At 46.8% G+C, this 25,146-nt stretch overlaps 8 protein-coding genes across 10 annotated transcripts; 3 read left to right on the top strand and 5 right to left on the bottom strand.

Annotated features, from left to right (window-relative positions):
- Positions 1-395: 395 nt before the first annotated feature.
- On the bottom strand, positions 396-1,066 carry LOC27207182 (V-type proton ATPase subunit e 2). 2 transcript variants are annotated; one of them, XM_016182919.2, is made up of 2 exons: positions 910-1,066; positions 396-858 (listed from the first exon to the last, which is right to left on the bottom strand). In XM_016182919.2, exon 2 carries the CDS (start codon positions 841-843, stop codon positions 586-588), a length of 258 nt encoding a protein of 85 aa, XP_016030378.1. In that variant the 5' UTR covers positions 844-858; positions 910-1,066; the 3' UTR covers positions 396-585. The 2 variants fall into 2 exon arrangements, with proteins under 2 accessions (XP_016030378.1, XP_016030377.1); XM_016182918.3 differs by having other exon boundaries at positions 396-850; positions 910-1,055.
- Positions 1,067-1,132: 66 nt separating this feature from the next.
- On the top strand, positions 1,133-1,984 carry LOC6736755 (zinc finger matrin-type protein 2). Its single transcript, XM_002083575.4, has 2 exons — positions 1,133-1,371; positions 1,431-1,984. The coding sequence occupies exons 1-2, from the start codon at positions 1,269-1,271 to the stop codon at positions 1,910-1,912; spliced, it is 585 nt and encodes a 194-aa protein (XP_002083611.1). The 5' UTR covers positions 1,133-1,268; the 3' UTR covers positions 1,913-1,984.
- Positions 1,985-1,988: 4 nt separating this feature from the next.
- Positions 1,989-4,305, bottom strand: LOC6736754 (phosphatidylserine lipase ABHD16A). The gene is made up of 6 exons (XM_002083574.4): positions 4,060-4,305; positions 3,671-3,984; positions 3,465-3,616; positions 2,661-3,264; positions 2,327-2,594; positions 1,989-2,270 (listed from the first exon to the last, which is right to left on the bottom strand). Exons 1-6 carry the CDS (start codon positions 4,183-4,185, stop codon positions 2,160-2,162), a joined length of 1,575 nt encoding a protein of 524 aa, XP_002083610.1. The 5' UTR covers positions 4,186-4,305; the 3' UTR covers positions 1,989-2,159.
- Positions 4,306-4,509: 204 nt separating this feature from the next.
- On the top strand, positions 4,510-7,735 carry LOC6736753 (NF-X1-type zinc finger protein NFXL1). Its single transcript, XM_002083573.4, has 10 exons — positions 4,510-4,710; positions 4,777-5,387; positions 5,449-5,607; positions 5,661-5,777; positions 5,835-5,951; positions 6,008-6,139; positions 6,201-6,409; positions 6,465-6,645; positions 6,706-7,161; positions 7,220-7,735. Exons 1-10 carry the CDS (start codon positions 4,596-4,598, stop codon positions 7,643-7,645), a joined length of 2,523 nt encoding a protein of 840 aa, XP_002083609.1. The 5' UTR covers positions 4,510-4,595; the 3' UTR covers positions 7,646-7,735.
- On the bottom strand, positions 7,664-8,969 carry LOC6736752 (solute carrier family 66 member 3). The gene is made up of 4 exons (XM_002083572.4): positions 8,745-8,969; positions 8,418-8,677; positions 7,985-8,105; positions 7,664-7,919 (listed from the first exon to the last, which is right to left on the bottom strand). The coding sequence occupies exons 1-4, from the start codon at positions 8,896-8,898 to the stop codon at positions 7,789-7,791; spliced, it is 666 nt and encodes a 221-aa protein (XP_002083608.1). The 5' UTR covers positions 8,899-8,969; the 3' UTR covers positions 7,664-7,788.
- A 347-nt stretch (positions 8,970-9,316) lies between these two features.
- LOC6736751 (F-box/WD repeat-containing protein 7) lies at positions 9,317-16,835 on the top strand. Of its 2 annotated transcripts, none has more exons than XM_016170227.3 (7): positions 9,317-9,537; positions 11,814-14,936; positions 15,009-15,190; positions 15,255-15,480; positions 15,542-15,752; positions 15,872-16,043; positions 16,110-16,835. In XM_016170227.3, the coding sequence occupies exons 2-7, from the start codon at positions 11,853-11,855 to the stop codon at positions 16,219-16,221; spliced, it is 3,987 nt and encodes a 1,328-aa protein (XP_016030376.1). In that variant the 5' UTR covers positions 9,317-9,537; positions 11,814-11,852; the 3' UTR covers positions 16,222-16,835. The 2 variants fall into 2 exon arrangements, with proteins under 2 accessions (XP_016030376.1, XP_016030375.1); XM_016170226.3 differs by lacking the exon at positions 9,317-9,537 and adding an exon at positions 11,488-11,672.
- A 630-nt stretch (positions 16,836-17,465) lies between these two features.
- On the bottom strand, positions 17,466-20,992 carry LOC6736750 (kinesin-like protein KIF23). The gene is made up of 6 exons (XM_016170838.2): positions 20,817-20,992; positions 19,999-20,757; positions 19,387-19,936; positions 19,005-19,326; positions 18,399-18,949; positions 17,466-18,337 (listed from the first exon to the last, which is right to left on the bottom strand). Exons 1-6 carry the CDS (start codon positions 20,825-20,827, stop codon positions 17,867-17,869), a joined length of 2,664 nt encoding a protein of 887 aa, XP_016030374.1. The 5' UTR covers positions 20,828-20,992; the 3' UTR covers positions 17,466-17,866.
- A 237-nt stretch (positions 20,993-21,229) lies between these two features.
- Positions 21,230-23,691, bottom strand: LOC6736749 (sulfide:quinone oxidoreductase, mitochondrial). Its single transcript, XM_002083569.4, has 7 exons — positions 23,310-23,691; positions 22,905-23,010; positions 22,620-22,844; positions 22,363-22,563; positions 22,085-22,294; positions 21,622-21,808; positions 21,230-21,556 (listed from the first exon to the last, which is right to left on the bottom strand). Exons 1-7 carry the CDS (start codon positions 23,435-23,437, stop codon positions 21,240-21,242), a joined length of 1,374 nt encoding a protein of 457 aa, XP_002083605.1. The 5' UTR covers positions 23,438-23,691; the 3' UTR covers positions 21,230-21,239.
- Between the last annotated feature and the right edge of the window lie 1,455 nt (positions 23,692-25,146).

Genomic DNA, 25,146 nt, shown 5'->3' with positions numbered 1-25,146 from the left:
AAAAGAAAAGAGAAAAGAAGATGGGCTCTCTCTCTCCACTCTTTCTCTTCGCTCTCCGCTTATCAGCAAAAGTATCGTTATTCTTCTGTTATTCAAATGGACAAGGAAGGCATTTCTATTGTGGACCAGCTACTGCAGTAGTTATAAAGAAAATTAAAATATAAATATGTGCAAACAGAAAGGAAAAGTTGGTTGTCTTTTGGTTTGGAATGTCAAAATACTTTCTTGTTTTTGAAATTTATTCAGCATAACTGTTTGCTAGCCATTAATTCATTTTAGAATGTTAATTTAATTTAAATTATTCAATTTATTAGACCTTTTTAAATTCTCATTTTTACAATTTATTTTGGTAGAAAGAATATTAGGTTTGAAACAATAATTATTTTCAGAAGATGTACTAGTTGATGTTCATAGATTTTATTTACAACGCAATCTAAACACTGAATATATTTTTGGATATCTGATAGTTAAACAATTCAAAGTTAACAGAACACTTGATATTTTCACTTCTTATTTACAACGTAATACAAACAGCTAAAGTGGAGATTATTGCGGAATAATTTAGTTAGCAGTCACTCAATTTTCCTAACCAGCCACAATTGGGTTGTTCCAGGACCTTCCAATCATGGCCACCACATCGCGCTTCAGTTTGGGCCCGATCAAGGGATTCATTTGGGCCATGTAGCAACATAGCCAGAAGAGCCAGCAGCAGGCGGCGGTGAGCATCAGGATGCATCGGATGAGATTCTGGTGAGGTCCTTTGGGTGTCATTATGGGCATGGCGATGCCTACACCGCCCCACAAGGCGGTGAAAAACAGCACGGGAAAGAAAGCGGCACCCATTTTTCGGCTTTGAAACTTTAAGATACAATAATTTCCCAGATTTTACGGTATTTATTGCAAACCTACCGTTTTTCCTAACTGCTGTATACGAAAAATCAATAGTTATCGCACATCGATATCTTCATCTACCTGTGGTTATCGTCGAAATCTAAAATTAGTTACTTTTTTTTGTATACAGATTCCGAAATAAGCTTTAATTTAAACAATAAATATAATTTTTTAAATTAAAAATTAACAACTGCTTCTGCTTCACATCTGCCTTCTGGATCTATCGATAACATTTAAAAAAAATATCAGGTTGTCATCCCCGACCAAAATCTCAGCTCGGACGCAAACCGCCGCATCGCTAACAAAAATATTTACAAATTTTCATTGCCTTACTTTTACCCAATAGATTATAGAGCAATTGACATCCCAGCGCAACCATGACGATGCGACCTGATGACCACCGAAGGAAATGGGACAAGAACGAGTACGAGAAGCTGGCGGCGGAGCGGCTGCTCAACCAGGTGGCACCCAAGGAAGAAGGTCAGTTGATAAATTTACTGGATGACACTCATAATACAAGGCTTTTCGTTTTTCACCAGAACCCGTACAGCGGGAGAACCTCAAGCGACGAGACTACAAGGTGGACCTGGACAGCAAGCTGGGCAAGAGCGTTGTCATCAACAAGAACACACCCACCTCGCAATCCGGTGGCTATTACTGCAACGTTTGCGACTGCGTGGTCAAGGACTCCATCAACTTCCTGGACCACATCAATGGCAAGAAGCACCAGCGCAATCTGGGCATGTCCATGAAGGTGGAGCGGAGCACCGTCGACCAGGTGAAGGAGCGCTTCCAGCAGAACAAGAAGAAGATGGAGGAGAAGCAGAAGGACTACGAGCTCGAGCGCCGCCTGCGAGAGGCCAAAGAGGAGGAGGATCGCTACAAGGAACACCGCAAGGAGAAGCGGAAAGAGCGGAAGCGCAAGGCCGAGGACACGGACTTCGAGTCCGGCGGCATGACCGACGACATGGCCGCCATCATGGGCTTCTCCGGCTTCGGTGGATCAAAGAAGAACTCGTAGGAACTAAGTGTTGAACTGCCCCTCCCCTCCAATTTTAGCTGTACCGTGAAATAGAAACTAACCAAAAGACGACGCGTCTAGTTTAGCTTGTGACATTTATTTTGTATATAATTTCACACCAGTTCAGACACCAGCTACCCGGCTGTTCCCAGTTAGAATAATTTAATAAGCAGTCAGAAGGCAAAAATTACTAAAAACCATTTCACTAAATCTAAGCATACGGCCGTGGGTCACCTGCGGAATGAGCTTAGGTGAACACAAATCCCTGCTCAGTGGGTATGTCCCACGGCATGGTAAAGAACTCCCCGGGCAGCTGGGTGCAGTGCGTCGAGTTGTAGTCACGTAAATGCTTGCGCAGCTGAAAGGTGCACAGTATTAGATATATAGACCATTTAAACTGCCGAATAAACCCACCAAGAACACAGCCATGAGATTGCGCACCTCCTCCGAGTAATCTGCTCCAATGTTCATGGGGAAAGACTTGCCCTCGTCGGAGGCGTAGGTGATCAGGCGCGACATGCACAGCTTCTCGTCGGCGACGGGGATACTGTATGGTTCCAGGGGCTTGGACAGCAGCCCCTTGGCCTTGTTCAACTGGGAAGCCCCAAAAATGTTGGGATACCGGTGCTTGAGCACTGACAAGACCAAGAAATTGCCGCGATTTGTGTCAATGTGGTTGTCCCTAGGGGAAATCAATGGGTTTCGTTTTAAGAAAGTCCTCTTCGTAAATGCCAAACTTATCACTCACTCTGCAATGATCTCATCCTCAGTGCGGCGAATGAAGGATATGGGTCCATTGAACTCGTTTGCCAGTTCGGCATTGTTCAAATTACAGTAGTTACGAATGGCTACCTTGACAATGCCCGCCAGTGCAGCTGGCATGCGAGGAACGGCCAAGTAGAGCACATCGTCGAAGGTGGCGTCAAGCACCACTCCCTTGACTTCCGGATACACAGAGGCAGCGTACAGTGTACTGAAGCCACCAATGCTCCAGCCATACAAAATGATATCCTCTACGGCGAACCCAAGATTATTGATGGCAAACTGCACCACGGCATCGATGGCGTTCTTGTCCTGGTGCGGATGAGGAGTGCCTGTGCTGCCGGCGAATCCGGGATGATTCCAGCCCAGAACGGAATACTTTAAGGCCACTGGGGTGGCCATGATGCCCACTTCATAGAAGCCGGCGTTGCCCTCGGAGCAAATGACTAGAGTCTTGCCATTTCCCACGTTGTTTGGGCGATTGTCAATGAACAACGTATCGATTTCGTTCGAGTCAATGGTCTTAACCTTGTAGCGGATGCCGTTGTCATCCTCGATGAGCTTGGCGCGTCCTGAGATCAGCATGGGTCCTGCAAAATATTTAGTATCAGTATATGTAGGAGTCTTTCTGGCAAAATCATATTTAAGCTAGTTATTCAGATAAGTTTTTGAAGACTACACAGCATATAATTCGGAATAACTAAAGTATGACTAATAATTCTGCGAATGAGACTTATCGGATTGCAATTTAATAACATTTCGGTCAGCTTCATATGTATATCTTCCTTACTCATGAGTTTCTGGAGCAGCTTGACCGAACCCGGATAGATCATGGAGAGCCCAAAGGTGTTTATGGCCAGGTAGGCGATGGCCTCACAGGGCAGTGTCGCCAGCTGGATGGGCTCCCTCCTTTTGGCCGTGACCGCCGGCTTTTTGGTGTCACTGAAAACGAAGATGTTGTTATTCTGGCACACTTCAAAGGCGTAGCCCACTCACCCGGTTAGAGCCTTCACATCAAAGTCCACCGGCCAGGCGTTGAACTCGATGTCGAAGCGACGCAGCTCGCTGTTGGCATCTCCCGGTGCCTTGGCAGCCTTTGCCCGGACGAGGGCCTTAATCATGTTGGAGTAGGAGCGTGACTGCTTGCGCCCCAGGCCGCGCATCACCAGCGATAGAATGACGATGATGCCCACGCTGGTGGTGATCTTGGCCAGCGTTGGCATGGAATCGGTTACCAGGTAACCTCGTCGGTAGAGGAATGTGACGAGCAGCGGCGAAGTGTAATAGCCCACGGACCACATAACCGATAGCTGCAACGGAGATTGTCGATTTTCCACATTACCATATGCTCCAGTTTCTTCCCCATGGGATCGCAGGGCACTTACCGTCGATAGAATCTGCTCCCCGAACTTTTCCACGGCACCTGCCTCGTACATCTTGCGCTGCGGCTCCGGCACACCGCGGTACTCCATGTAGAGGTTGGGGCCAAACACGTAATTTAGGAAACTCATCTTGGATCGGATCGTAGTCGGTATGTCTGGATATATTTAATTTTCTCTATTTTATTTTGTTGCAAATGATGTGAAAGCTGTTCCAGGGTGTCGCACTCACAAACAGATGTTTAACATCGATTACCAGGGCTGCCACATCAGATATCTGACGGTAAACATAAAAATATTGGTCCAAGTTATTGAATGCAATAAAATATGCAGAGTGGATGTTTAATTATTTAGGTATTAATATGTATGTATGTATTTTTTTTTTGTATTAAATGTAATTCCCAATTGGAAACTGAAAGCTCACACAAATGTGTACCTTTCGGAACTAGATCCCCTAATTGCTGTTATCACTGAACGCGCCATCCCTGGTTCTACCCCCAGGAATTTATTCCCAGTTGATAGACAAAAACGCCGGCTTAAAAATGGAAAAGTTTAATAAAGCGCAAGCTAAAAATTTGGCTGCCGCCCAAAAACTGGTGGACACCTACGCTTCCAGCTCCGAGGATGAAGGCGAACTGGATGAGAATCACATTTTGGGTAAATCAAACGATGCTCGTGACGTGTCATTCGAAAACCATCCACTTTTGTGCTTTATCTTTTCAGAACTCCTATACAAGAACTACATACCGACGGACAACGCAGGAAGCTCCAAGGATGCCGCACGCACCACTACGTTCCTGGAAAACACTCTCCACTCGGGAGCGGCAACCTGTCTCATTTGCATCGGAAGCATCCGGCGGGTGGAGGCCATTTGGTCCTGCGAGAGCTGTTACTGCTTCTTTCACTTGAAGTGCATCCAACGGTGGGCCAACGACAGCATGATGCAGATGAAGGTGAAGGCGGCGGAGCAGCAGAACGGCCAGGGCCACTACAATCATCTGGGCGAATTTGTGCCGCCCAAGCGACAGAAATCCCTGCACTGGTGCTGTCCCCAGTGCCGCAGGGACTACCAACCGGCCGATAAGCCCACGCAGTACAACTGCTTCTGCGGCAAGGAGGTGAACCCGGAGAACCAGCCCTTCCTTGTGCCCCACTCATGCGGAGAGCACTGCGGGAAGCTGTTGCAACCAAAGTGTGGGCACGACTGCAAGCTGCTATGTCATCCGGGGCCATGTCCTCCTTGTGCGCAGCAGGCGCAGGTCTCGTGTCTGTGTGGTAAATCCAGTCCTAGGTCCGTGAGGTGCATTGACAAGCAGTGGAGGTGTCAGCAGACTGTAAGTCATAACGTTTCAAGAAGTGGTTTCTGACAACCATACATAAAAAATGATTTTCCAGTGCAAGGAACTTCTGGCCTGCGGCAAGCACAAGTGTAATCAGGTGTGTCATCAGCCAGGAAAGTGTCCTCCCTGCACCAGCAAAAGCTTACAACCTTGCGAGTGCCAGCGGGAGTCGAAGATGGTCAACTGCTCCGATCGCAAATGGAAGTGTCAAAACGTAAGAAAAGCCTTTTGAAGCTATAGCATATAACAACTTTAAATTTATTTCAGGTTTGTGGAGCTCCGTTTGCTTGTGGTTTGCACATTTGCGAGAAGGTGTGTCACGCAGGACCCTGCGGCGATGGAGAGTGTCCTTTGCAAGTCAGGAGTTGCCCATGTGGCAAGAATGTATGTGCTATATTTATATACAAGTTTATATTTATTCATGATCACCGAATTCTGTAGACCCAGGTAAGACCCTGTAATGAAGCAGAGGAAACCTGTGGCGATACGTGCCAAAAACTTTTGTCCTGTGGCCAGCACACTTGCACCCAGCGTTGTCATCGTGGACCTTGCATTTCCGTAAGATAGTCACCAGCTAAGCAAATCTATTCTCTAATGAAATATGTTTCTTACAGTGCCCAATAAGAACCAAAAAGAAGTGTCGTTGTGGTCTGCACGAAAAGGAGTTGCCCTGCTCCAAAGAGTTTGCATGCGAGACCAAATGCAAGCAAATGCGTGATTGCGGCAAGCATGCCTGCAATAGAAAGGTATAATAGCACGCAAGCATTTGAAAGGTATAACCAAATTAACCATTAACTCTTTTTTAAGTGCTGCGGGGACCAGTGCCCGCCGTGCGAAAAGATTTGTGGCAAGCAGCTGAGCTGCAACAAGCACAAATGTCAGTCCGTGTGCCACAACGGACCTTGCTATCCTTGTAAACTGGAATCCCAGATTAACTGTCGCTGTGGGAAAACCAAAAAAAGTGTTCCTTGTGGCAGGGAAAGAAGTGCACGCATTGTCTGCTTGGAACTCTGTCGGTTCGTATTTCATTCGCAGTGTATAATGACACATTTTTAATCTCACTCCTTGCAGCATAACACCCAAATGTCACCATGCCATTAAGCATCGTTGTCACAAGGGTGAGTGTCCTCCATGTGGCCAAGTGTGCGGTCTGCCCAATGACACCAGCAAGTGTGGACACATCTGTAAAGCACGATGCCACGAGGCTGTTAGAGTTAATAAACCCAAAGAGGCTAGGCCACAGGCCAAAAAGGTATCTATAATCACAAAACGCACCCATCTTAATATTAAAACTCCACAATTTGTTTTACAGTATGAGTATAAGGCATTGCCCCATCCACGATGTGAGGAAGGCGTCGTTGTCACCTGTATCGGAGGTCATGAGGTTGCCACTTGGCCATGCTGGAACTCCAAACCCACTTCCTGCCAGCGAATGTGTGCACGTCAGCTTAAGTGCGGCAATCACAAGTGTCCATTGGTTTGCCATTCCGTACCGCTTCCCCAGGATATGGCTGCGCAAACTGGCTGTGCCAACTGCGAGGAGGGTTGCATCGTTCCCCGACCCAGCGGATGTATTCACGCCTGTCCCAAAGGATGTCATCCGCCGCCCTGTGCGCCCTGCAACTTTGTGATTAAGACCAAGTGTCACTGTGGACTCAACCAGTTGGTTTACAAGTGCAACGAGTATTATGATGAAACGGGATCGGTCCAGGAGATCATCGAGCGAAGAGAAAAGCTACGGAGCTGCGGTAACCGATGCTTGAAGAATGTAAGTGCTATGAGATACACTTTCGATCAAGCCATATAGTGATTTACTTTTTTTTCAGTATCCTTGCGGACATCGCTGCACAGCCATCTGCCACACAGGCAAGTGCCCAAATCCCGAGTTGTGCCGCAAGAAGGTTCGCATTTTCTGCGCATGCAAGCGACTCAAGCAGGAGATTGCCTGTGACAAACACCGTGCTGGTCAGACATTCTTGGATTGCGACTCCAACTGCAAGGCGGAGCAAACTCGCGTCCAGGCGGCAGAGCAACTGCAGCTGGAACAAAAGCGTCGCGACGAGGAAGAAAGAAACCGCGTGGAACTCGAGAAGTTCGAGGCCAAGTTTGGGAAGCGCAAGCACAAGGAGCGCAAAACTGTGGGTTCTGGACCGGCCAAGACCAAGATCGATTGGCAACGAAGAGCAATCTATGCAGTATCCATTCTAACAGTTGTGGGTGCAATTGTGGTGGCTTTCTACGCGGACAGTTAAACGAGTGACAACAACCGATTCAAACAAGAATTTGTAATATCAATTTAAACAGATAAGCAAATAGAATTAAAACAATGACTGATAAGCATTTCCAGCCAGCGCAGTGTTTGTCTATGTTGAGCTCTTCTAATCAGGCTGGCCAATTACTCCGCCTTGGCCTTCTTCTTGTAGACGCAAGCGGCGGTGAAAACGGAGGCGCTAAGGAACGTCGAAATCAGGAAGTTTGATAGCAACATCCAATCGTGCGATTGGAAGAACACCGTGTAGATTCGAGCTGTAAGAGATACATATATGTGTTAATTGATGACACAAGTGAAGGAATGTAAGATGTGATCTCACTCAAGTTTGTAAAGGCGGAGAGTGCCCATGTGGTTCTACTGACGGAGCTGGCATCTTTGGTCCTCAAAATAGCCAGCAGCTGGAGCACCTTACTCGTGGCCCCAATGGGAGTGCAGAAAGGCTGACGGGATATCAAACATTTAAATAAATTTCAAGATATATATTAATTGCCCGAGCACTAAAAGTATTAATAGCCGCTCAAATATTATACAACAAACATCGGTGACCTTGAGCGAAGATGCTGCCCAGTTAAGAGCACCGCCCTTTCAAACTAAAACAAATAACAAATCAAACCAAACCCGTTTGCCCGGAAGCATAATTAGTTAATTGGAAAAGAGAGCGGGGAACGGGTTTGAACTGCGCCGAAGTCGTTATCTGGGCAAGAATGCCCGCCTAATCAGTCACCAGGTGATATCAATGCAGCCTTACTCACCACCAGGAACTTAAGGATGATAATGGGAAAGAGCTTCAGGTATATGAGAGTGGCCACTATACTATACAGTATGGCCACCACTTGCGTCCTCTTGCCCAGCAGATCCTGGTACTTGAAGGCATAGAAAATCAGTGCGTACTCCTGCAGCAGCAAAACAGGATACTCCATGTACGAGAGGAAGTCGTAGCCACTGGTGTAGTTGTACGACAGCATCACCGTATAGCTGAACAGCTCCAGGCACAGTCCCAAAACACTGATGCCTAATTCACAAATCCGTATCATATGAGTGGGAGGATAGGTTGCAGATGTTGTGTGGGCGATGCTCACCTTTCGAGGACTCGCTCGCCCGTATCGTGTTTATCTGCGGCACCTTGATCACCAGGCAGGACGAGACCGTTATCAGGCTAAGGAGGTCCGCCACCACGAGCACTGGGCCGCGCTCCAGGTATTCGGACACCACATCTCCGAGAGCTCCACTCATTGCGACCGTCGAAATTCGAAATTTGCAGCTTCTGAGTGTGACCTTAACATTGTGTGGACGGAAATGCTAGTGTTACCACACTCTATCACTAGTAAACAAATGAAAGATATTTGCTGTAATGGTTTTTAATTATTTTGAAACATAATAATAAATAAGGGTTTCCAAGCTATTCTATAAGTTGTATATAAATGAAAGACTATGAAAATAAAAACAAGTTATTTAAACATAAATGAATTTTTGTTGTATAAGCAATCAAAAGAACAAAAGAAAAATTGCTGAGAAATTAAATTGTGTAAGCAAGACGTTTAACACTTACAACTTGGTACACATAATTAATTCATGAGAACCATACATATAAAATAATTAACAGAATAACACATTTTTAAGAACTAAGCTCAAGTCACGCGGAGACCTTCACATCCCTAACTTAAGCCGTGAATTCCCATGGTATATTTCAACGGTCGAGCGGTGGTCACACTGGATCCGCATTAGTTTTTTTTCGGGTCCAAAATCTGTCCAAATCCGCAAATTGCACGCATATTCTAGTATCTGAAGACCAGAAATTTAGATAGACTGGACACAGAGTCATCTGAAAAACTCAAAAATTTGGCAATCTCCGAGGAACAGCGTCCTTAAAACGTATGTGAAAAATTCGATTGAACGTGTGTGTGCTGTGTTGCGCCTGTATGTGTGAGAGTGGGCCCCAAACGCAAAAAGTTTTACACGCGTTAAATGTGCAGTTGAAAAGCTGAAAACAAATTGCGCCCGCTATAGTGGGGTGTGTTTTTTAGTGCCCCTTGCTCGTTGGCTGCCCTAAAAGTTTATAAACAATGTGCAAGGCACCACGCGAACTCAAACTTTAGCTGCGAGTGAGCGAGCGAGTGGGTTCGTATGTGTGCGTGACTCTGCCTGTGTGTACAACAATGTCCACATTTTTCTTTTGTTGTTTGCTCCACGAATTATGGGGCTATCCCCACCGTGTTCCATCCGCTGCATTTGCAGGTGCAGAAAAGTGGGGTTAGGATGGCCAAAGAGTCCGCAAGGAACGCTCAGCGCACTGCAATCGCTGCTCTGAATTTGCAATGAAAGTAATCTATTTTTGGGGGATTTGGGACCACAGGTCTCTGCCCATTATCCGCGTTGGTGTGCGTCTGTGTGTATGCAGCGATTATGACGACTCCACACCCGTGGCTAAATCCACAGAGAGAAAATGTTCTCGAGCGCATCCCCGATGTTCGACCAAAGTGTCCTGTGTGGCACAGGTAAAAACGCGTATCGAAATGCGGTGTGAAAGCGGAGACCCTAAAAAACGTATTTTACGTTTTTTTCGGGAGGTCAACAGCCAAAGGCCATGAGCCTGGGGTTGGGGAAGGAGGAGGAGAAGGAGAAGCAGCAGAAGGAGGGTGGGAAGAGAATGAATACGAATATGGGAAAATGTTAGGGAGAAATGCCTGCACATCTGATCTGTTTCGGCAGTGATGCAACAGCAGGAGCGCTGAAAATTCCTTTGTGATCTCGCCCCTTTTGTTCTGCGGATGCTGCGCTGCAATGGCTGATCTCTGCTTCTTCTCCTCCTCCTGGTTTTCTTGTCTCCTCCCTTGGATCATCCAATCTCTGCCTGCGGCGATCCCTTTTTCTACTCTCTCGGGTGCGTGCGTGTGTGTGTGTCTGTGCGCTGGTAGGATGTGATGGCCAGTCAAGCTGCTGTCAAACATCAGAGATGCGCAGCTGCGATTTTTCAGTCACGGTGAATGGAAGCTGGCTAGGATCATGCATTTTTTGAAAATAGGGACTACGTATCATCAATTTACAAACATCTTAGCCCTAATAATTAATGATTTCTTCAGGTTCTCCAGGAAAAGAAAGTCAGTTTGCACAAAAAATTTGTTTTTAAGAATGACTAATATCTTGTTATTTGGAATTTCGGTTCCGACTAAATGTTTGCGAATTAATATAGCCCATGTAAAAAAATCACGTTTTAATGTAACTTTTTAAAATGGATGACACATACATATTTTAAAAAGTCAACAACTCTGTGACTCAGCAAATTGGCAGAAGTAATCTTAGCTTTGGCTAAGCTCTAGTCAGCAACAAATTTTTCGTGGCTATAGATTGCACAGTTGTATTAGTAACGATATACTAATCTACGTTTTAACGTTGGAAGCCAAAATTTCAATTCAAGTCTTAATTTAATTAAAACACTTTTAAGTATACAAATTATTTGTAAGGAATCAGGCTTTTCTATTAGTCCGGTGACTCGGTTTCCCGATCACCGGTGACTTTCCCGCGTTGATCATCTCTGAAAGTCAGTAAAAAGCGGAGGGAAAAGATAGCGGCTTGAATTGCAAGGTGTACGTGATGTTGTTGTTATTGTTGTTCTTGCTTGGTGCTGCGGCTGCTGTGTATCTTTGGTGCTTCTTCTTCTCACGTCCGTTACTTCTCGCTCTTCACTCTCTTCACAATACCTTTTGCTGTTGTCTCTCTTTCCAGTGCATGTGTGTGTGTCTGTTTGTGATGTTTTTGTTGTAATACCCGTTTCGTCTTCTTTTGCCCATTCTACTTCGCGCCGTTTTAGCCTCTTCCTCGATGCACTTTTGTGATTTCCTTTTTCGAGTTCCAACGACGCCGGCAGAGGCAGCGTCGTTACAACAAATTTTTCCCACTGCTTTTCATTCCCTTGGATTTCATTTTTTTTTTGCAACCATCAGTTTGCGCTTGTTGCGTGGGAATTTCGGATCATCTTGGATTCTCAGGGCACAAAAGGATCGTCCATTGTAAGCGGTGTAAAATTTGTCATACCTTGGGTTTAAAATTTTCATAGCGTCTATTTTCAACACTAGTATTCACTCTTCCATAAGTGCTTCCTCGTGTTACCAGCTTCCAATCATTCAATAACCAATCTTTAACATTTGCAGGAGAACGCATTAACCACTTTTGGATGCCTGTAAAGTATTATGGAAAGAGGATGCCCAGCTGCTAGCAGTGAATCCGCGACCAGTGCAGGGGAGCGTACTCAGTCAGCAGTCACCAGCTCCACCTCCACGTGGGTCAAGAGTCAGGCCTCAACCAGCCGAAAAACAGAAGCAACAGAAGAATCGGAAGCGGGCCTAGGAGCAGTAGAAGCGGAAGTAGGAGCCGGCAGAGAAGCCTTTGTATCTATGTCAACGCTGCGGGAGGATGTGGAGGACGTGTGTGTGTCGTCAAACTCACAACATGGTTTCGCCGTAGTTTTGGACGACGAGTCCAGCACATTTGAGATTAGCTCTTCCAACTCACTGCCCACCAGTGCGGGGGCGGCGTCCACAGTGGGAGTGGTGGCCGTCGACGACAGCTCCTCCACGGACACCTTGAACGGTGGTCATCCTGGCTTAGGTCAGACAGCCTCATCGGAGCACAGTCGTCAGGGCTTTTTTAATGAGGATAATGAGGATCCTCCGGTTGTATGCCTTATAAACGACGATGACGATGATGAGGATCCCGAGCCGGAGGAGGACGATGAGGAGGAACTGATTGAAGACGAAGACGAGGACGTAGTGGACATTGTAACGGGCGCACTCGACTGCCCCAACACATCACAGTTGGCTTTAGCCGACGGCACCATCATGGCGGCCGATGGATCCAAGATCTTCCTGGAGACGCCCGTCGTGGAGGAGGCCCAGCCGCATCCCGGTCAGGTGGTCACAACGGGATCCCAGTCAGAGCTCACAGGCAAGCCAAAAAGATTGAGCGATGAGTTCTTGCTGGGTGAGGAAGATCAAGCAGAGAACCTGGCTTTGGGAAGATGTATTAAGTCTGAGCCGGTCGGTCCCGTGGACGACCATCCTTCTGAAGGCGACGATGGGGCTACTTGCTTCTCACTGCATGACCGCCTTATGTCAGTGCGCCTGAAGCAGATGAGCCTCACGGCCAATACCGTTTCGAATCCCTCGCCAGCAGCCTCTGCCAACGCCGCCGCCCCAGAGGAGGCCTCCACTTCCAACTCCAGCTCAACCTCCAGCTCTGCCTTGTCAAGGGCAGACATTGAGTCCATGGATCTGATCGAGCGTCGTGACTTTGAGACGGAGCAGCGTCTGACGGGCGGCATTATCCTGCGTACCAGCTCCATGACGGGCCAGAACAAACTGAATCTAAGTCTGATCAAGTCCATGGCGGGGGGAAGCAAGGCGGCCAATGGATCGGGTACGGCCAACAGTGACGACTGGCCCAGCAGCAGCAATGGGCGGACCGTCTCTTCGGACAGCAAGTACACCTACAAGGATCTGTCCACGACCCCAACGAGCAGTCGCAAGTACACTAATAGCCGGCTAAGCAAGTCCACTGCCAAATTGAATCTGGGATCCTCGTTGGGCGCCTCCAGCTGCAGCCAGCACCGGAGTGGTTTCAGTTCCACTTCAAAATCCATGGAGTCATCGACCAGTTGCACTGGAGCTGCCCGAACGGACGTTTACACCAACACCAACTCGAATGATTACCCCAGTCTGGCTCCAACCACGTCTGGTTCGTCCACATCCGGGGGAAGCTGTCAACAGGATCAGGAGGAGAATGTGAGTGCATCCGTCTCGTATAGCTCGGTGGGATCGCAGACCTCTCAGGAAAGTGGTTGCAGTCGCACCACTGCCATCAATCCAAATGCTGCCTGCTCCACCGGATCGGCCTGCTTGGGTGACTCTCAGGCCTCGACATCGGCTTCTACCTCGTCCGGAGCCGGAGCGTCCAACCGTTGCCAGTATGCCACTGCATCGACGACAAAGGCAGCTCGACAGGTTAATGCCAGCGCCCAAACCCAGGAGCGTTTCCTGACTCGCAGCAATCCGCCAGCTGCTAGTGGAGCGGGGTCAGTTGGGGCACACCCAGCGGCATCAGTTCGGCAACGGCGAAACGGTTCCAGCGATGTTGTCCATCTGGAAGTGGTCGTGGAAGAGGGAGCTGGCGGAGGGGATGGCGGCATTGTGGAGCCCGGCGACTTTAGTGCCGAGGAACCTTGGGCCAACTGCGATGAGGAGAACAACTGTTCCGATCTGGAGGAGATTTGCACATGCCAGAACGGTAACGGAAGCAGCTACGGCGGAAGCAATGCCAGTCTCAGCGAGACTTTCGACATGGACGCCATGGATCCCGATGAGCCCATTTCCTTGTCGTTGTCCACTGCTTCAGCTGGCTTCACCGAATACTCGCTGACCAATCCCAGCTCGCTAATCTCTCATCAGCGCAAACGTAAGTTCAACGAGGGACGTCTGCTGGATGGCGGCGACTACTCGGTGACTATATCTTCCAGCGGCGAAGTGGGCGGACCGGGTTCAGGTGTGAGCGATAATTGCCGCAAGCGGATTGCCTATGATTTTGCATCTACGCCGCGCTCCTCGCAACATTTGGGTCCCACGGCAGTGCTATCGGTGACGCCCTCATCGCATCTGACTAGCTCCACGCCGGGATCGGCGTTGGGTCGACGCACACCCCGTTCCGTGCCGTCTCGTGACAATCCGCCTCCAGAGCTGCAGCACTGGTTGGCACAATTCCAACGATGGTCCCATGTCGAGCGATTGCTGGCCCTGGACCGTCTCATCGATCACTGCGATCCGTCGCAGGTGCGGCACATGATGAAGGTGATTGAGCCGCAGTTCCAGCGGGACTTCATCTCCCTGCTGCCAAGAGAGCTAGCCCTCTTTGTGCTCTCGTACTTGGAGCCCAAAGACTTGCTGAGGGCAGCGCAGACCTGCCGCAGCTGGCGCTTCCTCTGCGACGACAATCTGTTGTGGAAAGAGAAGTGCCGCAAAGCCCAGATCCTCGCCGAGCCGCGTAGTGATCGCCCGAAACGGGGACGCGATGGCAACATGCCGCCAATTGCGTCGCCCTGGAAGGCCGCCTACATGCGTCAGCACATCATCGAAATGAACTGGCGGTCACGGCCTGTGCGCAAGCCCAAGGTACTCAAGGGCCACGACGATCATGTGATTACGTGCCTGCAGTTCTCCGGCAATCGCATTGTGTCCGGCTCCGATGACAATACACTTAAAGTATGGTCAGCGGTGAACGGAAAGGTGAGTAAATCGAAAAAGCAATCATTATTTAATGTTTCCCTGCTAACGAGCTATATTTTTCAACATCTGTAGTGTCTGCGCACTTTGGTTGGTCACACCGGTGGCGTTTGGTCTTCCCAAATGTCTGGCAATATCATCATCTCGGGCAGCACGGATCGCACGCTCAAAGTCTGGGACATGGACAGCGGCGCATGTGTGCACACACTTCAGGGGCATACATCCACCGTGCGGTGTATGCATTTGCATGGCAGCAAGTAAGTTAAAGCCACACACAACTATCCACTAACCAATGCTAATAATTGTCGAATTTCTCAACAGAGTGGTCAGTGGCTCGCGAGACGCAACCTTGAGGGTCTGGGACATTGAACAAGGCTCCTGCCTGCACGTTTTGGTTGGTCACTTGGCTGCTGTGCGATGTGTGCAGTACGATGGGAAGCTGATTGTGTCCGGAGCGTATGATTATATGGTGAAGATCTGGCATCCGGAGCGGCAGGAGTGCCTGCACACACTGCAGGGCCACACAAATCGCGTCTACTCGCTGCAGGTAAGATGATCTACTCATCTTTGTCGCACCTTGCCTTAATTTCATTCTAAATTTCGCACAGTTTGATGGCCTGCATGTGGTATCGGGTTCATTGGACACTTCTATCCGCGTGTGGGACGTGGAGACGGGCAATTGCAAGCACACCCTGATGGGTCATCAGAGTTTGACCTCTGGCATGGAACTGCGTCAAAACATTCTGGTCTCGGGCAACGCCGACTCGACAGTCAAGGTGTGGGACATCACAACCGGACAATGTCTGCAAACGCTGTCAGGTAAGTTTGCATCCTCCGCTTGTCGATCGAATGCAAGATGTTGGACCGAACCGTTTACTTTTCACTAACATGTTGTAAAATATCCACTACTAATCTGGTACTCCTTAAATCCCCTTTAGGTCCAAATAAGCATCATTCTGCGGTCACCTGCCTGCAGTTTAACTCCCGATTTGTGGTGACCAGTTCCGACGATGGCACCGTGAAATTGTGGGACGTTAAGACGGGCGACTTTATACGTAATCTTGTGGCTCTGGACTCTGGTGGATCTGGCGGCGTTGTGTGGCGGATTAGGTAAGTCCAAGACGATATAAATCCGCTCATTACAAATGTAACTATCTAAATCTGAAAACTTTCCAGGGCGAACGACACCAAACTCATTTGCGCCGTCGGTTCCCGCAACGGAACGGAGGAAACAAAGCTAATGGTCCTCGACTTTGATGTTGAGGGTGCATGTGTGAAGTGCTCATAGGAGACGGTGGGGCACTTCCGGTGCGGCCTACGCCGCCGTCTCGCTTGGATCCAGGCGGTGGACGGTCAGGGACGGGGCAGCTAGTATACAGCTTCAAGCGAGATTTCATTGCAAACTCATCTAAACACAGAAAAGCACACACAGACAGATGCCGCGGATGTGAGAGTCCGCAACGTAATGTTGAATGCCTTGCCAACAAAACGCAACTGCTCGCATACACCACACACACCACATACACCACACACACCATTCACACCATAACACACACACAAAAAAACATTAAACAATTGAGGGAAAGAGAACAGTAGGGTAGTCGGGTGGTCGGGGTGTGGCTGTGGCTGTGAGTGTATATTGTTAATAATACCCTTTTAAATTACGTTGCTTCATAGCCAAAATTCGTTTTCCACCGTAGAATAATTTCGCTTCTTAGTTTTTATTGCGATTATGTATATGGCAAGAATCGATTACCTTAATATTATGATTATGATTACGTATTATAAAGCGCAGATTAAGAGCTGCAGATGCAAATAATTGTTTCGCGTCGTGTGAACCTGAGAGAGCGTTTATGAGAACAGAGCTTTATATTGATTAAATTGTAATTTGTTTAAATGAAATTTGCATAAGATGGATATGTTAATATTGGCCCAGCACTTTAGTTGAGTTTGCCGCCTATTATGTTTACATTTGTGGTTTTGTTTCGTCTCGTCCTACTTGTTTTGTTTAATTGTACTTGAACGGGTATGTACCTCCTAAATTCTATTATCATGTTCTGATTGTTTCCCTTTCCATTTGATTTGATTCATTGTCGTGCAGTAGCATAGCGATATTGGCTTCCAATTCCAAATTCGAAATCCTCATTTGCCAGGAACCTGCCACATTTGCCGCACATAGCGTTAAAGAGTCATCTGCCGAACTCATCGAGCAGCAGCTCACACCCACGAAACAGCAACTGCAACATGAACACTGCAACACAACAACACTCACACACGTGAAATCATTAAGCGAACATATATTTTAATTATAGACTGATTTATTAGTAATTGAAATTAATCTACAAATATGTATGTGTAATGGTACCGTATGTATTTCAATAAAATTTATCGGTTTAAGCATAAATCTGAATAAACGCAGGAATAATAATAAAAATAGTTAAAACCATCTATGTGCCACATGTTATTGCTTCACGGAACTGGGCGCTTTGCAGCCGGAAAAACTATTGCTTCTCAAAAAACAAAATATATCAATTTCAGTATATACGCGTAATTCACTTTATTTGTTCATTTTGTGACTGGAGTGGAGTGGGGATCACTCCGGAAAACAATTAAATATTTAATACTTTATGATAACACTAAAGTAGTTCTATGATTGGACGATGCTTGGATAGTTTCTTACAAACGCTCTTGGCAGATACCCTCCGGGTACCGACTATTTGGAGCAGGAAACATTTCCATTTGCGAGGGGTTGCGAATTCATTTACGGGATTATTTATACAGATTAACTTTTCTTTAATCAAACAAATCACTTCAATGCGATTCAACTCCAAAAACCAAGTGGGTGAGTAATAAACTTAAATTTAAGTTATGGAAACTAAGTAACTATGAACTAAATGGGTAATTGACTTTGAGAATTCCACGCTGAGTCATTTTTAGATTTTCGACTTCTTGCTGCTGTGTCCCTCGATGCCGAGATTGCAGCGGGAGGCCACGTCCTGGGCCGAGGTGACCGTGCTGGGCACTGCACCGCCGCCCAGAGCCGAAATGTTGCCATTGCTGGGTCGCTTTCGCGTGGGCGAGTGAACCGGCGACTTCTGCTTGAGGCACTCCACATCGTTGAACACCACTTGGGCACCGCCGCCACAAGTGGGGATTACATTGCCCTTATACAGCTTGGTCTCCACATCGCCATCCGTATCCGCATCCTGCGAGACGAGACAGTACTTCGTAGTTCCGTGGGCAGTTAGCTCCTTCAAGTCGGTTAGTTTCGTCACGGATTTACGATTCTTCAGATACGGCTGCATAATGGTTCCGAGCGGAACAGGATTAGCTGCCCGATGCTCCAGCCACTTGTCGCCGGCGGATCGGGAGCGTCTATGCCGATTGTTGGCCGCTGCTGCACCCTTTTGGGATATAAAATTATTAAGACACATTGCAATATTCTAGGATTAATCATACACTTACATGACGTGGCGTTGCATATATATCTGTTCTTGTAGCTGGCACCGAGGACTCCTCCGTGCGCGCCGTATATGGAGCGCGATCTTTATCGTTAAGTATGTTTTCAGAGCTCTGAGACCGCGGCAGACTGGGCAGATCTTCGGACTGCAGAATGTTGGAGACCAATCGCAGTTTCTCGTCCTTGATGCGCATGCGTTCCTGCAATTTCACACGCTGTTCACGCAGCTTTAGCTCAAACTCTCGCTTGTTTTTGTCCGACTCAACGGCCAGCTTGGAGCTGAACTTCTTCTTTTGCTTTTCCTTCTCGTGCTCCTTTTGGGTGAGCATATTCTCCTTCTCGTTCAGCTTGAAAGTCAGCTCTTCAATCTGCCGTTCTTGCTTGCTTAGCGTATTGTTAAGCACGTCAATAGAGCTCTCGTGGATGCGAACCTTCTTCTCGAGAGCAGCACTGCGATCGCGCTCCTGCTTGTAGACAGCCTTTAAGGAGGCGAGCTCCGTGCGCAGCTGAAGATTGTCGCGATCAAGGTTCATCAGCATCTGCCGGAAGCTGTCACCTGAAAGTTGTGGAATTAGTATTTCAATGTTAAGATTAAGAAGATGACGTCTTACATTTAATGTCCAAGTTGGCACGCAGCTTCTTTCGCTTTTCTATACGCTGCTCCAGATAGTGCATTAGTTCGCGGATTTTGATCTGTGCCTCAGGACTGTCCATTTCGTAGGCGGGAAAATCGGGCCCCAAACTGTACACCAAACCCACGTCCACCTCCAAATCCTTGGCCTCAGGAATGCCCAGCTCGTTTAGATTATTAACAGCAATCTTGAACAGCTTGTTGGCCTTGCGACGGCCGGGAGTCAGACCCAAATCTTGCTTCATAGGAGTCGCACGAGCAATTTGCACCTCCTGGGTCATCTCGGCGAACTTCATCACTTGCTAAACGGGATGAATAAATTTTAGGGACCAGAGTACATTGTGGTCAGGAAAATAATTTACCATATTCTCATCATAGTCCTCAATTCTTGGGTTGATGCACACAATCATGGACACCTGGCCTTCGCCATCGAAGTAGTTTTTAAACATGTGTGTGATCTTGGAGTCTCGATAGGGAACCTTCTTGGGTGCCAATCCATTGCTAGCCGCAAGTTGGTTCTCGCGCAGATATTCCAAGCAAGTGCGCAGCGTCATCAGCGAGTTATTGATGTTGCCCGCCTCACGAAGTCGCACACCGGTGTTCTTGGTCCTCGAGGATCGCTCACTGCCCGCCAGATCCACCAGGGACAGTTGACTCACTGTGATGTTTTGCCGGTCCTGAACCACATTCTCACCCTGGCTATCAGTGGGCGCCTGCACCAAGCGTATATTGAACACCGAGTGACTCCGACTGGATTCTGCATTGAGAACAGTGTGCCCCATGCGTTTGCGCTTCTGGCCCATTTGAAAGACCTCGAGAGCCTCCTCCACGGTCTTGACCTCCACCTCAGTAACGCCGTGAACGAACATGTGTCGGTTGGCATCTTCACGAATGATTTTGCTCTGCAAAGTCCTGTGGGGATCACGAACTCAGTTAGGTTTCTTCAAATGTTAAGCGTAGATATGGATACTTACTTCTGTATACCCGAATCCTCTAGGAGGTCGTAGACACTGTTATTGTAAATCTCAATATAGGTGACAAACACCGAGTACATGTTATCCTCATCCAAACCCAGCAGTGGAATTGGCTCCACGGAGGCCTGGGATGCAATTTCCGGATCTGAGTCCTTGTGCCTGAAGGCAAATCGTCCTGAGCCAGCAAAACGCTGGTTCATTTCGTGCTGGCGCTCCAGGAGCGCATCCTCTTCTGAAAGGATCTCGAAGCCATTAAGCTTGTCCGGCTTGAAGACGAACTTTTTGGCCTGGTAATCTGAGATGGTGCGAAAGAGCACGTCCAGGCAGCGCGGCATGATGCCGCGGTGTCGCAGGTTGCCGGTCATGGTGTACGTTTTTCCACTTCCAGTCACGCCGTAGGTGAAAAGCAGACTGTTTCGGCCTTTCAGAAGGTTCTCCACCAACGGCTGGGCCACAGCTGCGTACACATCCTGCTGCGTGGCATCCGGCTGGAAAACGTGCTTGAATATGTACTGAACCTCGCGCTGGGCGCCGTTGTGTGGCTTGTGATGCTGCAGCAGCTGATCCTGCGGATTCAGGGCGATCGTCGTGGAGTTCTTGACTCTCAGGGAGGTGAGATCTGCGTCGGATTGTAGGGGCCGCACTCGACAGAACACATTCACTGGATCCCTGGCCTTGTCGGAGGTGTCTCGTCGCTGTTTCTCCACCGTTTGATGCACCCGCGGAGTTTTCGGGACGACGCGCATCGGCGTCCTGGGTCTGCAAATGGGTATATTCATTGATGGAGTTGTTCTTTCGGGAATTGTCATATTACTTACACTGCCTTCATGTTGTCAGCTCGCTTTTGCCACTAATTTGATATACGGGAGCTGGTTTTCTTCTTGTTTTGGTGCTCAAATCGATCTCTCTTTTAGTTCGTTACCTTCAAATTTACAGCGCCAAGCGACGCCACGCTTGGTTTTAGAGTGACCGAACTTGCGAAAGCGGTTAATGCTGCAAATACCATCCCCTGCTCCAACATATACTAGAATATACTAAAACTGAGGGTGTGTACAGTGCGTGCCATTTGAATATGTTCAAGTATTTAGATATACTAGATTTTAAATTTATTAATTTTATTTATGATCTCACATACCAAATTATAATTACAATATTAATATATTAGTATGATATTAAGGTATGGAATGGTTATGATGATGGCAAATATTCATTTAAAATTGATTGAAGATCATTTGTGGTCCCTATTGCTTTTTATTAAACTTTAGAACTGAGAACATTTTCCGCATAAGTGCCGGTCCGTTCCAATAGCCGTTCATCATCAGCTTCCAGTAGAGCACCGGCATCAGCTCCTTCTTCATGAAGAACATAGAGTACCGCTCCTTGGACTGGTCCAATGGGAAGGTCTCCACGGGGGTGAGGTTGTAGTCAAACTCAGCCAGGATGCAGGAGCTGTAGCCGGTGACGATGGGGCAGGACGAGTACCCATCGTAGATATCCGTTGGGGCTTTGCCCTCGATCACCGCCATGACGTTCCTAAACACAACCGGTGACTGGGCGGCTGGAGGTGAAAAATCAATTGAATATTCCGATCAGGATTCCCAACCGATTTGCAATATCACTTACCTGCCGCCGCGGCCGTCTTCGAGTTGGGACTGGACGCCGAATCGCCGATGGCGAACACGTTGTTGTACTTGTTGTGCTGCAGCGTCATCTGGTCGACGTCCACAAAGCCAGTGGGCGTCACCAGCTTCTTGCAGTTGGCCACCACATCCGGAGTGCTCATCGGCGGAGTCACATGAAGCATGGAGTACTGAGGAGGGGGGGTTCAGATAAAATACTTATATAAGTTTAGGCTTACGTAACACCTCGAGAAACCGGACCTTGGTCAACCCAACTTTACTTTACCCAGAAAATTTGTTTATCTCAATTACCTTAACCTTAGTGTTTTAAGTTGAAAATATTTTTTAGACTTTAGAATTGATCTTAGTTAACTTACTCTTCGTATTTCTCGCTTTAAGTATAAAGAAATAGTTTCTAGTATCTAGATATATGTAGTATCTAGAATACCCAATTGACCAGTACTCACCGTTTCCTCATAGTGCACTCCTGGTTTTGCGAGATCCTCGAACACGGCTATATTATCTTTATGTCTCACTTCAACGAGATTTCTTTGGACATTAAGCGTGATATTTCTCCTCTTGATCAGTTTCATCAGGGCCTCTGCGTAGTGTTTAACACCAAAAATCACGGGAAGCGATGTGTTGTAGATGATATTGATGTTGTCGCGACGACCCATCTGAAATGGGTTTCAAATAATTGAGGTTGTTTGCCAGATATCCTATAAGTCTAAGGTGTGCATCCTACCTTCCTAAAGTAGTGCTCAGATATGTAGGCGATTTTCTGCGGTGCACCTGCACACTTGATGGGACAATTGGGAAAGGTGAATATAGCATTTCCTTTGTTTGTCCTGCGCAGGCATTCGTACACATGATCCACGTACTTGGGCGAGTAGATGGAGCAAACATTGCTGCTGGGGGTCTCCAGGGCCTCCACCAGGCCAGGTATCTATAGATGCGGATATGGATATTAACAACTATTAAACGTACTGATATCCTACGCACCTTTCCATAATTCAGCTGCAGTCCGGTGGCGATGATCAGAAAGTCGTACTTGATGGTCTTGCCACCAGACGTGCTAACCGTATTATTATCCGGATCGAACTCCAGCGCCTTCTCCTTCACCCACTTGGCCTTTGTGGGCAGCACATCGCCCATTTGCCGGTGGCTCTGATCCAATCTCTTCATGCCCCCTCCTATCAGGGTGAACATGGGTTGGTAGTAATGTTTCTATGGGGAATTTCCGCACTATGTTATAATGGGTTATTTACTGCCTTTGGGCCGACTCACATCTTCTGGTTCCAGGACGACTACCTTGTCGCTGCCCAAACGCGAGGACAACTTGGCGGCCATGGCACACCCACCGGTGCCACCGCCCACCACCAGCACTTGGCATCTGGAAAAATAGGGTTTACTTAATTACTGGAATATACAATGACAGAATCCCCAAGGGAGATTAGTACAGTCGCATGACCACACCCACCATCAGATTGCCATCGAACCATGGCCACCAGGTTAGTTCTTCGTTATCGCCATTAATTAGTTATTCGCTTAGAGCTTACTTTCTAAGCGATATAAACATACTAATTCAATTTGTTTTGGTAGATATGTACATATAGTATAGATATGAACTTATCATGCCATTTGATTAGCGGAAAATGGCATAAACTTTCGCAGCGATATAAACAAACTTACTCTTGCCGCTCGCGGTTCACTCGAGATGTGGACAGGAATCTGGAGGAGAAGGCCGTTGGAGCACGGTTGTGGGTGGCTAGGAGAAGCTTCTGGCACTGGCTGATGGTTCCTGGGAGGCGACGGTTCATCGCAACAGCTGGATGATCTTCGATCCCTCAATCTGCGTTAAAGAAAAAAGCGGACTGCAAATGCCCACAACCGATTGAAGACTGGCAAAAAAGAGCTTTCGATGGGGGGTTATCAAACCGGCTGCACTGGCAAAAAGTTTGGGCTATTTCAAATTTAGAAAAAACTTTAGAAATTTAAAAAATGCCGAAGATGCTTAGGCGGCACTGTGTAGTGCTTCCCAACATTTCGACCGGCTATCAAGGAAAACAAAACGAGTGTGGGAAAATTTGTCAGTGAAACCGAACTGATTTTAAACACAAGTAAATAAACTTATTTTTCGAGTAGGTAGACTCTTAAATAACGAATTCTTTTAACTGTACTAATTTGGAAAAAGTGTCAGGCTTCTGAAAATGTGGTAATTGTTTATTTCGCCCGTCGGCCATAAAAATCAGAGTGTATGTGGCTGAAAACCAGTTTTTATGCGGTAATAAAAATGGGGAAAACGCAACAGGTTGCACTGTAGTTTTCGGATGGGTGTATTCATTGCCTAACCTTGAATGATGGCGAAAGCTTTTCAGCATGCTTTTGTACTCAGCTGTTTAAAGCTCATTTGGTGCTAAATAATCCAAAGCTCAAGAGTGTGCGAATGCTCGAAGCACTTAATTACTATCTACAGTGGATTGTGCCTACAGGCAACACATGACATCATGCCCTAAAATACGAGGACTTAATTCTGAGAACAGCAACGAATTGCCTGCTTATCGGGGCTCAATAAATAAAACAATCTGCGTTGTGTCTACAGTGGAACCCGGCGATAAGCAACCCATGAGATCATGCCTTTAAATACGGCTACTCAACTCTTACAAAGTATCATATATTTGCCTGCTTATCGGGGCTAACTTGCTTTTTATTTGCCTTCTTAGTGCATCCGGTTATATTTATGGTATACCTCCAGGGGCAACCTTATCGAGTTTGAAGCATCTAAGTTGCATTTTGCTGGTAACTCTACATTACACTGTTAAAATATATACATGCTTTCTTAAGAACAAAATATTTTTATAGCCAGGCATATCCAGGCTTTTGTGGTTAAGTAACTGGTTTAATTTAGAATTGAATATTTTCACATTGCATTTGATTACTTGCGAGTCTTATCAAGCAATTCCTATAATATGTGGACATTAAATTGTCAATTAATAGATTGCACAGACTCTAATCAGAATATGAAGGTCACCAATAAATTTTATTAATAAACTGCAGCGGTCATCTACTCATATACGTCAAACTTTAAAGCAAGTTTAAAAAAAATTCAACTAATATAAATTAAATGATTTTTAGAATATTTCAGTTGTTGATAGCAATATAATTCCATATTTCAATCGAAGTATTTTATTAAAAAGGGGATTTCAAAAATCTTCCCCTAACGTTTCTATTGTGTGATTTTCCTAAGGGTCTTTCAAAATTCTATGTACATTCATCGTTTGGGGTTTTACTTATAATGTAATGATCGGATCTTGAAATGTTTAGCAATATTTGCATCATAAAAACAACTAAAAAATTGTCCAGAAAAAGTATTAAGTGCAAATGCTTAATGCCCTGGATTTTTCTGGGACTTTGAAATTATAGATATTTTAGAAATAAATAAAAATATTCAAGTTAGGCAGATCAAATTACACTCTTTTAAGTTTATATCATGAAAAAGGTTCCAGATATTTCAATTAAAATTAAACAA

The sequence above is a fragment of the Drosophila simulans genome, chromosome 3L, assembly GCF_016746395.2.
Source record: "Drosophila simulans strain w501 chromosome 3L, Prin_Dsim_3.1, whole genome shotgun sequence".
Taxonomy (NCBI): Eukaryota; Metazoa; Arthropoda; class Insecta; order Diptera; family Drosophilidae; genus Drosophila; species Drosophila simulans.
This window is presented reverse-complemented; position numbering and strand designations above follow the sequence as displayed.

Excerpts from the sequence above, each read along its gene's own strand:
- LOC6736755 (XM_002083575.4), top strand. The coding sequence starts at position 1,269 with ATGACGATGCGACCTGATGACCACCGAAGGAAATGGGACAAGAACGAG. Across the intron at positions 1,372-1,430 it reads GGTGGCACCCAAGGAAGAAG|AACCCGTACAGCGGGAGAAC; the intron begins GTCAGTTGATAA and ends GTTTTTCACCAG.
- LOC6736754 (XM_002083574.4), bottom strand. The coding sequence starts at position 4,185 with ATGAGTTTCCTAAATTACGTGTTTGGCCCCAACCTCTACATGGAGTAC. Across the intron at positions 3,265-3,464 it reads GCTGCTCCAGAAACTCATGA|GACCCATGCTGATCTCAGGA; the intron begins GTAAGGAAGATA and ends AATATTTTGCAG. Across the intron at positions 2,271-2,326 it reads ATCTCATGGCTGTGTTCTTG|CTGCGCAAGCATTTACGTGA; the intron begins GTGGGTTTATTC and ends TGCACCTTTCAG.
- LOC27207182 (XM_016182919.2), bottom strand. The coding sequence starts at position 843 with ATGGGTGCCGCTTTCTTTCCCGTGCTGTTTTTCACCGCCTTGTGGGGC.
- LOC6736750 (XM_016170838.2), bottom strand. Across the intron at positions 19,327-19,386 it reads AGGACTATGATGAGAATATG|CAAGTGATGAAGTTCGCCGA; the intron begins GTAAATTATTTT and ends CATCCCGTTTAG. Across the intron at positions 18,338-18,398 it reads TATATGCAACGCCACGTCAT|GGTGCAGCAGCGGCCAACAA; the intron begins GTAAGTGTATGA and ends ATATCCCAAAAG.
- LOC6736749 (XM_002083569.4), bottom strand. The coding sequence starts at position 23,437 with ATGAACCGTCGCCTCCCAGGAACCATCAGCCAGTGCCAGAAGCTTCTC. Across the intron at positions 22,845-22,904 it reads TCGTCCTGGAACCAGAAGAT|AAACATTACTACCAACCCAT; the intron begins GTGAGTCGGCCC and ends AATTCCCCATAG. Across the intron at positions 22,295-22,362 it reads CTGAGCACTACTTTAGGAAG|ATGGGTCGTCGCGACAACAT; the intron begins GTAGGATGCACA and ends AACCCATTTCAG.
- LOC6736753 (XM_002083573.4), top strand. The coding sequence starts at position 4,596 with ATGGAAAAGTTTAATAAAGCGCAAGCTAAAAATTTGGCTGCCGCCCAA. Across the intron at positions 5,778-5,834 it reads GTTGCCCATGTGGCAAGAAT|ACCCAGGTAAGACCCTGTAA; the intron begins GTATGTGCTATA and ends CGAATTCTGTAG. Across the intron at positions 6,646-6,705 it reads CTAGGCCACAGGCCAAAAAG|TATGAGTATAAGGCATTGCC; the intron begins GTATCTATAATC and ends TTTGTTTTACAG.
- LOC6736752 (XM_002083572.4), bottom strand. The coding sequence starts at position 8,898 with ATGAGTGGAGCTCTCGGAGATGTGGTGTCCGAATACCTGGAGCGCGGC. Across the intron at positions 8,678-8,744 it reads GGCGAGCGAGTCCTCGAAAG|GCATCAGTGTTTTGGGACTG; the intron begins GTGAGCATCGCC and ends TTTGTGAATTAG. Across the intron at positions 7,920-7,984 it reads CTCCGCCTTTACAAACTTGA|CTCGAATCTACACGGTGTTC; the intron begins GTGAGATCACAT and ends TATCTCTTACAG.
- LOC6736751 (XM_016170227.3), top strand. The coding sequence starts at position 11,853 with ATGGAAAGAGGATGCCCAGCTGCTAGCAGTGAATCCGCGACCAGTGCA. Across the intron at positions 15,481-15,541 it reads ATCGCGTCTACTCGCTGCAG|TTTGATGGCCTGCATGTGGT; the intron begins GTAAGATGATCT and ends AATTTCGCACAG. Across the intron at positions 16,044-16,109 it reads GGCGTTGTGTGGCGGATTAG|GGCGAACGACACCAAACTCA; the intron begins GTAAGTCCAAGA and ends AAAACTTTCCAG.